This window comes from Neophocaena asiaeorientalis, unplaced genomic scaffold, assembly GCF_003031525.2.
Source record: "Neophocaena asiaeorientalis asiaeorientalis breed wild unplaced genomic scaffold, Neophocaena_asiaeorientalis_V1.1 scaffold256, whole genome shotgun sequence".
NCBI classification, from domain to species: domain Eukaryota; kingdom Metazoa; phylum Chordata; class Mammalia; order Artiodactyla; family Phocoenidae; genus Neophocaena; species Neophocaena asiaeorientalis.
Genome location: NW_020185324.1, coordinates 6547218 through 6558906, shown reverse-complemented (window position 1 = coordinate 6558906; position 11689 = coordinate 6547218). Strand labels below are relative to the sequence as shown.

At 36.0% G+C, this 11689-nt stretch overlaps 1 protein-coding gene across 4 annotated transcripts in view; it reads right to left on the bottom strand.

Moving 5' to 3' along the window:
• Window positions 1–20: 20 nt before the first annotated feature.
• UHRF2 (ubiquitin like with PHD and ring finger domains 2) overlaps window positions 21–11689 on the bottom strand; it is a 74507-nt gene continuing 62838 nt past the window's right edge. Inside the window, exons 10-17 of one of the 4 annotated variants that reach the window (XR_003001700.1) lie at window positions 11433–11539; window positions 8043–8205; window positions 7211–7351; window positions 5193–5286; window positions 4705–4862; window positions 1843–2030; window positions 1245–1343; window positions 207–225 (exon numbers count right to left, since the gene is read on the bottom strand). Coding sequence is in view for 2 of the 4 variants with exons in the window: in XM_024734217.1 (XP_024589985.1) it covers window positions 79–225; window positions 1245–1343; window positions 4705–4862; window positions 5193–5286; window positions 7211–7351; window positions 8043–8205; window positions 11433–11539 (909 nt within the window). In the remaining 2 variants the exon portion in view is untranslated. Of the gene's footprint in view, window positions 238–1244; window positions 1344–1842; window positions 2031–4704; window positions 4863–5192; window positions 5287–6242; window positions 6409–7210; window positions 7352–8042; window positions 8206–11432; window positions 11540–11689 lie in introns of those variants that run through there. The other 3 variants (XM_024734217.1, XM_024734218.1, XR_003001701.1) reach the window with 3 other exon arrangements.

The following is an 11689-nucleotide window of genomic DNA, read 5'->3' as shown; positions in this document are numbered from 1 at the left end:
CCCCCCCCCCACCCCAACCATTTTAGATTCTTTATTGTCCAAAAAGCCACGGGGAGCAACACAGTAGAAGTAGACAAATCATCGTCCTTTGCTGTAGCCAGGGAAGAAAAGGTCAAGTAGAGTCTGCAGAACCTCATTGGGAATCATGATGTAATTCTGGCCAAGATCGTGCCGGCAAGCAGGGCAGGAGAACACTTGAGCCTTAAAGGAGCGCTGTAAGCAATCCTAAGGCAAAACCAGAACCAAAATGAAACAAAATAAAAAAACACCTCATTTCATCTGAGGGTAAAGCATACAGAAAGTACTCAACAACTTAGGCTTTTAAACAGAACTAGAAACTTACTGTTTGGCAACAAGAGAAACATAAAACAAGAACAACTGTCAAGGCCTGAATCTGCACTATGAAAATTAACCTACAGACGTGGCTTTAGTTCCACCTCTAACACATACTGTGAGACTTCAGGTAAATGACCACTTTTGTATACATTAATTTCCTCATCCAGTAAAAATGAATGTTAGAATTCTGCATGTTTCCACTAGCCTCACCTTCTAGGCTGGATTTTAATCCTGATCTTTCCTGATAGAGCACAAAAGAAAAACAACTCAGGAATCCCCTGCTTAAAACTATATCTATTTTATGAAGTCAATGTATAATGTGCTTTCCAAAAATATATTTAGCTCTACTTAACTGACTCAAGGTCACATACTAACACTTATGTGGAAGGTCGGTTTCCATTTTACAAAAGAAACTAAGTTCAGAAGTTAGGTCAGGGCACGTAACCACCAGTCAGTAGAACAAGATTCCAACCTTGGTTTGACTGAAATTCAAATTCCTTTTACACCACACTGATAAGACAATATTCAACTCCTCTGGGCATGCTGCCAGACAGAATCTGTTCTAGGTCCCCTCAAGTACACGAAATTATTTCAGTTTGCACTATAATATATGAAACATACGTAAGCTGTAACAGAAAATAGCAACAACACATTACTTTCTTCTCTATTTCAACCCCTCCTCAATAATTTCAAACATGACAGAATGTTGAGACTATACAGATTTGAATTACTATAGAATTAAAACATGGATTCACCACCAAGATGTAATTAAATGCTTCCTAACCAGCAAGGTTCCTTATCTATTCTGCTTCATGAAAAAAAATGCTTGTTCGCGTGCTGAAAAGAGGTTTGGAGGTTAGTGTGCCTTCTGGCCTAACAAGGGAAAATGAGAAAGGAGTTCTACTTACTTTACAGACATTGTGGAGGCAATCTGTTGTCACAGGCTGGTAAACTAGCTCCTGGCAGCAGACACACATAAAAGATTGTTCCAATTTTTTCAGAAAATTCTAGAATGGTACCCAAGGAGAAGAAAAAAAGGTTAGCATTTCATAATATATTAAAAGAATTCCAAATAATTGGAGAAAAAAGCGTCAATCCCATTCAGTATGTTTTCTATTAAGAAAAAAATCAAGTAGTGATTGTAACTACAAGCAAATGTGTAATAGCAAACTGCAGAAATCCCATCCATAAGATAGACACATTAATTTTTAAATCTTAGGATTGAGTTGCAAAGGTTGCAAAGTCAGGACATATGGCTTTAAAAAGTAAACTTCATATTCCAGAGATTACTATTTTTCACTTAAAAAAATCATGAATAGCCTGTCTCAGGTCATTACATACAGATCTATTTTCAAAAAGCTCCATGGTATTCTAATATATCTATATATATTCAATCTTTTTCTCTTACGAAACTTCAATACTTATTTTTTATGCTTAAAAAGGTGAAAGCACTTGGCAATAATACTCTAGTATCTAAGACCCCAAAGAATCAACGTATTTATTTACCTAGAATAATTTTCTGTGATATTTTGCCCCAATCCCCAAATCCCATATTTTCCTGGTGCTACTGTTTACTCAAATTAGGACTAAATTACAGAAGGTCGAGCTTTATAAAGCAAACATGATCAGATGGGTAGTCTATAATCTTCAAAAGCCATTACTGGGTTCCATCTTATCCAAGCTGTTTGTTTAACCTAGAAGGAAAAGTAGTTTTTTGAATAGTCACCAGGATAATCCTCCACTCAGTTATTTTTTGGTAGTAGCAGAGTATAGTTTATGTTTGTTCTTTATGTTAATAAAAAAAGTAGAATCTACAGGAATTTCAAGTAAAAAAAAAAAAAACCCCAAAGATTCCATTTCATAGTTATGTCTTGATAGTAACTTATTTTTAAGCATGGATTATAAAGCTCAAATGAATTATCAATGAAGTGTTATTCAACACACTAGAAGAATATACCAGTCAGGGGGAGATGCGGAAAAAACTTAACTTTACTACCAGGTACCTTCTCTCTGACAAACTACTTTGTTAATGACTGATATTTCCCCAGTACCTCCACAGTGCCTGTAATATGAGCATATTTAGTATCAACATTTTGATTTCCTACAATGTGCCAGGCACTCATCTACATAGCAGTAATAAAAAGGCCAAGTCTCTGCTCTCATGAACTTTATATTCCTTTAGGAGAGCAGATTTTTAAAAACTCAACTTCAGATAGTAGTATCTGAGGAAACAAGGCAAATTAAAGCAAGAGTAAGGAGGGTCTATTTTAGAAAGGATAGCCAGGGAAGGCCTCTCTGAGGAGTGTAGTATTTTGCGGAAACTTACAAGATATGAAGGAACGAGCCACATGAAGATACAGAGAGGAGAATTCTAGTCAGAGAAATGGTATATGTGTAAAGGCCTAGGAACAGGAACAGGTTGAGTGTGTTTAAATAGCACAGATGTCACTGTGGCTAAAGCAGTTTGGGCCCGAGAGAGCAGCAAGAGGAGAATGCACAGGTAGGTAGGGATGGATGCCAGATCATATAGGGCCTTGGGAAGGTGTTTGGATATAAGCATACATATGTAATATATGCATTTATTTAAAAGTCACTGCTGGCCAAAACCTGATTTTTCTGGCTTACTAAATGTGTTCCTGATTTATCTGAAAAGAATGGGCATGAAACCTACACAGGGCAATAGTACATAAATGTTCAGAGTAACCACTAGCAGCAATGTCACAGTCACCTGACCTAGGTATAGGTATGTAAGATCCTGCCACCAGGGGCAGGATTTTTATTGGTTTTGTTTGTTTGAGAACTGTCAGTTGGTGACTTTCACATAAAAGTTACATTGAAAGAAGAGGTTGAAAAGTATACTTGATTTGCACATACCTACCAAGTCTCGCAGGATTTGACCACTTCAATAATTTGTTATAATTGATAAACAGGGTATATGAAAAGCCGCAGATTGAAGCCTAATACACGTCCAACCCAGACAACAGACGCGCAAAAGAGAACTTCCATGTGCACTCAGGTGGCATTATCCTTCACCTGTATCTGCTATTTTGTCTTCTGCCCACTCACAGCTGGAACTCACCTGAGTTATTACTAACCAGCTGTATCCTCTCCAACCAGAAAATAATCAGACCATGACCAACAACTGCTTGCTGTTTCTTACTTGCTCTAAGTGAAAAAGAATCTGACGTACCAGAGTCAGACTCTCCATGTGCCTGGTTCTCTTGGCTAAAAAGCAAGTAACACTTCTCACAGAGCTAACTCACTTTTCTCTGTCCTCTAAACATGTAAGTCTCATTCTACCCAAGGACAACCCAAAATATCACATTTATAGACGAAACAAAGAAAAAAAACCCTCCAGTATCAATCCAAAGGGCATCTGATAAACCTCATTCATTTCTAAGTCTACAAACTGTATCAGGAAGATGTTTCCATAATGATGACTATCTGTCAAACAAAAAGCAACATAAAAACTATGAGAGTTCCCTCTAAATGCACATAAAAGGGGCATATAGATATGCATTAACGCCATTTCAGACACACAAGAAGTTCTGGCCAACGTACTCAGAAAAATGAAGAAAACATTGGAAGGAAGAAATTACTAAAAAATGACAAAGTGGAATTTCAAGAGAGGATACTAGACCTCACCCACAACAGCAGCTTTTCTTTTTGAAGAAAGCAGAAGAGTACCGATATTACACATGACAAGGGGCTAATATCTAAGAAAACAAAAGAATTAAATTTATAAGCAAAATTAGAGACAATAAGAACAGTGAGCAAAGAATGAACAATTTACATTTGAAACCCCTACCTTTTGGGATTTGATAAGAAAGCTTCATTGCAAAACACAGCTTAACACAAAACCCAGATGTCAGTTACCTTGAAATTCCTTTTCACTTAAAAACTTTATCATTACCAAAAAAAAAAAAAGGAAAAAAAATCCAAAACATATGAAATACTTAAATAAATGCTGGTTTATTTTACTCCTACGTTGAACATGTGGGCATTGAAAATTATGCTGAATTGCTTAAGACTTGTTCTATCAGGTAACTTTGAGCTATAACAAAACTTTCCTGATGAATTTTAGATTAAACTGAATGTGTTCCACAACTGAAAATTCTTCCTATGAACAGCACCTCACCATAAATGATCAAGTTCAAGCACAGAGAGGTCAAAAAACCAACATCTAAGAGGACAAAAATCAATTTAAAAGCATCAAGTGCTGCCTCATTTCTGAAAGGTGGCCGTACTGGGTGAGAAGATTGGATAAAAGGACCAAGTTTTAACTGACTTGTGAAAATGATAATTCATAGCGAAAATATTTTTCATCATTTGTTAATGTTAGAAACTTATCAAAAAATATTTACATACTGGTCCTTCCACAAGAGATGCAAGAACTTCATCCCATAGCTTCTGGTTTTGATGATCTTCTCTGATTAGATGTTGTTGTTGAGGGGTTAGTTGGAAAGCCTCAACTGCTTCTGCTGAATCTGATGCTTTCGGTACTTTGGAGGCACTTGGACAATCATCTAGATTTATTTAAAAATACATCAGCACACTACAAGTGGTTCTAAGCAGAACTATGAAACGAAAGAGTAAACTGGCACCAATTATGTTTAGCATGAAGATAACCAGGGTAGAGCAGCATTTAACTTTCCCATATAGTTTAGGATACTTTGTTTAGGCTCTGGCACTATTAACATACACAAAAAGCTCACCCCACCCCACCCCCACCAAAAAAAAAAAAAAATCCCTTCATTTTTCTTTTAATTTCTTATGAGTTTTCAATTTACTCCCTTAATATTTCTCTTTATTAGAAACTATGTTATTCAGATTTATGTCCTGCAATCATTACCTACCATCTGTAGATGGCCTTTTTGGGGCTCCACTGGCCTTCTTTGACTGTCCTTTAGTCTTCTTCCCTTCCTTATCTGAAGGGTAACCTACTGGATACTGACGAGGGAAAAAAGTACAATGTAGATTTAAGCTTCACAGAGAAGAGGGGTTCTAGATCCTTGTCAGAAATTTAAAAAGGGGAATGGGGAGGAATCTATACTCTCCCTAAATTGAAAAGATTTATATAAAGGACACAGACATTTAAAGAAACAGAATTCAAAGGACAGAAGACTATTAAAAATCCCCAATTCAGTGTAAAACCATGTAGCTTTGACTGTTAGATATTCCATTTTATCTTAGTTTCAGATCAGTGATGATCTTAGTTTCAGATCAAGAAGAGGAAAGAACTTTTTAGGAGTTGTGACTAGGGGGCTTAAAAAGTTTGAGAAAGAAAGGAAAGTAGAATTAGATATGAAGGTAAGTGAAGATCAACCAAAGAGCACAATAGATGATACTCATATAGTTGGGGTTACACTAAGTTATGGAGCCAATCTTAAAAACAAAAAACCCCATGAAGGGCCAAATTTCTATCACCCCAAATTAAGAGGCAGGGGTGGGGTGGGGTGGGGTGGGAGAGCTTTTAGAAGACCTAAAGCCACTAAATTACTGAATTCTTTATCAACTAAAAGGTTAGGCTTTAAGGGATAAATTCTACCCTGTTACCCTTGTGTTTTATTGGCTATGCTTTCTTTTGGACATGCTTTGTGATAACACTCATATTTAAAGCTCAATATGTTATACAGGCCTCATCAATGATATTAACTCATCATAGCTGACTGGCTTATATGCTTCGTTCTGCTCAACTGTTTCAAATTTAACCTACCTAGAACACTGCTCTGCTGAACAGCAGACCTGAAAAAAAAATCCTTTGAAAATGGATTTAACAATAGGTTTAAAAAAGGAATTATTTTGACAGTTATTTTAGCAGCTGATGGGTCTCATTTAAACAATTCTATGAGTTTAAAAAGAAAACAAAAACAGAAACAGACTTGCACTAGAAGAGACACACTCACCTGCCTGGGTGGTCAGACACTTGCCCATAGTTCAGCCCCTACACATGCAGTGTGGGCAGAGCCAGGGGAAATGACAAAGCTGGTAGTCTTTACGAGAAGCACAGCGATGGGGAATGATGGAGGATGAACTCAAACCATGCTCTGAAGTCAGTGTCAGGGACAAAGTCTAGGGTGTATAGGCAGTGGAGGGGAAATGTAGCCATACCATCCATTATGCACAAAAAACCAACAAAGTCTTATATGGGTTAACAGCTGAGCATGGGCAAAGGGAAAAAAAAAAAGGCAAAGCACTAAAGGTGGTGACAGGACAAGGAAGCAGCTTTGAGGGGGAAGAGAGAAAAGGGGTGAGGAAAAGTGAGAAGGGTAGAAAGCAGACCACTCTTATAAGCCACCTCCCCCCTTCCCCTACCAGAGACACACCCCCTGTGCCCTCTAGGATAAACTTCCCTTCTCAAGGCCTCTTATATCTAAATTTTAGGTATCCCTTTCCCTCATACTTCAAGTCCAGATTGAACTGGAAATACAGCTGACCCTTGAACAACACAGGGGGTTAGGGCGGGGCCAATCCTCTCAAGTTGAAAATCCCTGTGTAACTTATAGTTGGCTCTCCGCATCTGCAGATTCAACCAACCACAGATATGTACTGAAATATTTGCTATTGAAAAAAATTCATGTATAACTGGACGCATGTAGTTCAAACCCATGGTGTTCAAGGGTCAACTGCATTTTACATTTCATTGTCAAGCCCAGCTTTCCCCAAGCACAATTCTTGGTCTTAGGGCAGTTTGACACCTAGAATGCTACTTTTTTACTTCTTTTCCTTCCGTATACTTGCATGATCTCATTCCTCACCCCTTACAGTCCACTGACCAACTGCTGTGGGTTATATCCAGTGTTAAGGCACATAGATAGTACAGAGGCGTACGTTTTTATGAAAATACAAGTAGCCTAGACAAATGTAATCTAACCTGTAAACGTAGACATAGTCTCCTTGACCGTTCTATTCCTTCTGAGGTCCAAGGAGCAGGTTCAACATCATCTCTCCTTAAAAGATAGCGCCAAACCAAGAATCCATGGCTTGATGAAATCTCTGGCCAGTATTTCACCACCTAAATCGTAATATTTCAGTACTAGTTTGAAATGTAAAGTTTAGACTTATTTATAATATCATATTAGTGTTTTAAGTAAACTTGGCAGAACTAAATGCAACTTTGAAAGATACTTGCTCTGCTGTAATAGTAAGTAAAAAATGTGTGCTTAAATATTGTTTTGACCTTATTTCCTAATTATGATAATTCCCGTTAAGTATAGATTGCTATAAATTTGAAGTAGCAGCAAGATTATGCTCATTAATTAATAGAATTTTGCATAATAGATAAAAATGGTGGCAGTAGATGTCTTCATTTTTAAAACAAAGAATGCAACCTATTTTCAAAATTATGATGTGCTCCGCTTCGAAAAATCTATTAAAATTAGAATCATTCTGGAAGATATAAGAATCAATATCTACAACGGCCAAGTTATTTGAACAGTTTTATCATAAGAGAATATATACTTGTAAAAAAAAACTTAACCCAAAATATATCTCTGCCTTTAGGGACTTCAGATAAGCCTTAAAAGACAAGTGTCAAAATTAAGAGATCATTTTGTACATGTTGTATTTCCAGAAAAAGCAGAAAGACCAACCAAGATGATCTATTGTTTCCTTTAGCCCACCCACAGTAGAGCAGTTCCCTGTGGCAACCCTGTCTTGAGAGCCCAGGAAGAATGACTAACAAGATGTCATGCCAGATAGAGCACCTTATAAATGCCATCATATCTGTTGCCTTCTTCAGGAGCATATTTGCTGATCTTCCTCCCTTTAAAACTGCGTATCACTCTGACTGGCTTACCAGCTCTCCAATTCCGAGACTCTGCTCCAATTTTATCATCCAATGGAGCATCACAGTTTAGGGCCAATGCCCTAAAAAATAAAACAAAGTCTTTATACCAAGTAATCTTTCTTCAAGTATATAATCGCATCATTAGCTCAATTAAAAGGTGAATTATGCCTTACCTGATGGTTAAGATTCTATGATTCTTTCCATATTATTCCAGATAATAGGATTATGCTTTCCCCCACCAGCAGAGAAGACAAATCAGTTTTCTGATGTCACCCCCAAGCCAGGGGATTGGTTCTCAGATAGCCTGTAGGGTTCTTCTGAAAGTAATAACATCTGTGCCACGTATAATAGAAAACAACTAGAAATACATGGAATTTTCTTTAAATAACGTTTGTTGAGGGAAGGGAGAAAGTTGGAAAACTAAAGCAAGTGATTGTTGTAATAGTTATTTTTGATAAGGGAATGAGGTAAATTGCTGGGAAAATGTAGAAAGAAATCCAGAAAAATAAATTTGTCAGCAAGGTATGAATGACCTTTCTAGGTCTACTTTCCACATTCCAGACAATAGAGATTCCTTAAAGTTTAGAAGATAATAAGAACAAGTTTAATATGAGAATATCCTTTAAAGACTTCCAGTAAAAAGGTAAGTGTAAATAAAACTGAAGCATTCAAATACCTGTGCTAAATCATGACAATAAAGATTTTTGGCTGCTCAAGATCACTACATTTTACTGATGACACATGAACAAGGAGGAACACTGAGCTGGAAGCAGCACTGGATTTAGCTGAAGCTTCCTTAGTATGTGTACTCACCTAGTAGTAATTAATCAGTAAGGTTAATAGACGTTAGAAGACCTTCCTTGGGGAAACTTAGTCCTGCTCCCCAAAAGACAAACTAGAATGTATTTAAAGTTAGTATTTTTCCTCTAAGACACCTATATCCTAAGTGAAAAGAATCCACTAAGAACATTTAAGGTTAAAAAAAAGATACCCTCCCCTCAAATCTGGTAAAATCAGATATGATACAACATGCTTTTTCAGGGTATAGTTCTTTTTATGCAAGCTCAAAAACAAACAAAAAAAAAACCCCAAACAAAAGACCTTAAGACTAAATGACTAATCTACTATAATCTTTCTATCATAGTTAAAGTAAATGAACTTAAGTGTTTTGTTAAAACATTTTTTTAATAGACATGGTCAGAGAGTTAAAGGTCACCAAGTTATCTTTTTTATCTCAAATGGGAGATGAATTAAAACTCTGAGGTAGAAGAAAATGCAGCCATCAATTCTAGGGCTGGTATTATTTATGGAATACCTATTGAGATACATATACTTCATCCTCTTAAAGAGCTAAGAAAGAGATATGTACTATCTTCACATTAATGAGTGGAATGCTTTGGTGCTCACAGGTACCTTCCATCATAATGACTGCACCATTAACTGGAATTATTAACTCACTTCTAGTTTCACCTAAGTATGCAGTCTGTTCAAGTTTGTGTAAAGAGTCCAAGAGGATGAAACTAGGCAAAACAAGGCTTTTCCATTATTCTATCCACAGCTCAATCGATTGCCTCTAACCGCCCTGATAAAGGATGGCCAGGTTACCTGCTGCCCTCTTCAGTTTCATAAAGTGGAAGAGCTGAGAAGAAACAGGAACAAACTTCTCAAAAGCAAAAAGCAGGTATCAAACTACCTCTTAGTAGAGAAACAAAAAAGGAATTAGACCATATACACGTCAGGAAAGAGTATACTATGGGTCAGAGCTTTCACCTCAGCTTTCGTGTTTATAAAACATATAGGTACCTTTGCCTAAGAGGCCTTTACAATCACAAGATGTACTCACAGCTTCATGTATAAATTACCTGAAGGAATGTTAGTCTCCGTGATAAGTCAATCCTAAATTGTTTTGAGTTTCTATTTCATTTTCACTACCTTCCTTATTAATATAAACATTTTTACTACTTGTCAATTATTTTCTGAGATTGTGACATATGATAAACAGGGTATATTTATTAGATTCTTCAAAAGCTTGACAAGAATCTATCATGTACATTACAAGTGCAGGTAGTTACAAAGGAAGTTTCATTCAAGCCAAATAATCTTATTATTAAAGGGAAAATATAATTTTCAGATTTGACAACATGAAAAAGCCCTTTTGCAAATTCAAGATACATTTTCATTGACAATACACATCGAAATATTTCTAATTCCTTTTAAGATCATTCTTCCTAAAGAGTTGCTTTCTTGTTAGAAAAAGACTGCGTAGGGGCTGGACTCCTACCTCAGCAATGTTTCACCAGCAAATCTGACCTGTCTCCTCTGCTGGTTCAATAAAATAATCCTACTGTCAGAAATAATATAGAAGGAAGACATAAAAACAGATTCTATGTAACTTGGTATGCAACAAAGTCTTGAAATCATAAAGTATATTCTTTACTTCACATGGTAATCAGAAATTAAGGACACACTACTTAAAACTGAGTGATTTAGACTCAGGAAAGTGAAAAATACTCACTTTTACTCAGTATTCCACAAAATACCCTTAACAATAGGACACAAAAAATTTCAACTTCATGATCACAAAATTATCAGTATGACAGGTTATAATGTGGTCATTGGTATCTGATGGTTTGGGTTACTTAATTATTGGTATTAGCATGCATTTACAAAATAAAACATTTTGAAGTTATTAAATTTTCTATTCCCATGGAAGCTGGAATATCATGAATATTTCTATAGAATAAAGTCAGCACAAGGTGGCTCTTTTGTACCTAAACATTCTCTTTTTTAACAGATAAAAGACATTTTATCATAAATCCTAAAAGCACCGTGTGTAGTTCTGATTAAGTTATCTGATGTTTCACTTATGCACATAAATGTGGCTCCCAAACATAACCCTATTTCAAATTAGTCTCCTCTAAAAAGAAGTTTGTCACTTTAAAAGATAAATCTGTGTTTAGTAGAACATAACTTTGACCTATGTGGTAGTAGATAAGCCACCTTGTACTCAATTTCATTAAATTATATAGGTTCCTTTCCTTTAAAGGTTTCAACATGTTTCCAAATGCAAAGCACATGTATTAAGACTGGGAATTATGTCATTTTAAAAAATGATACTAAGAAATAAGTTAGGAAGCTTATAAGTAATTATATACTAATCAGGTAATAGGATTTATATTTTAGCTATATTAACTCACAATTTAAGATTCTCCTCTACAGTGTAAGTTATAAATTATAGTCCTATAATCCAACTTTTACACAAAGCCCAAATTCTTAACAGTCTTTACAAACTAACAATATAGAGTACCTGTTCATGTTTGTTAATGTTTGATCAGCCGATGGTGCACCAATTCTTTTATTACCAGCAAGATTTTTACCACCACTCCCAGTGTATGTGAATTCATCACCTCGGTCCTGCAGGAGAACATTTTTGGCATTAAAACACCTAAACCCAGGTATAATTCACCAATTCTTGTTTCAGAGTCAGAACTTTTGGTTCGGATGTTATAAGTTGACATGTTCTCTCAAGGTATCTATCTACCAAAACAAGGCAAAATTAAAATG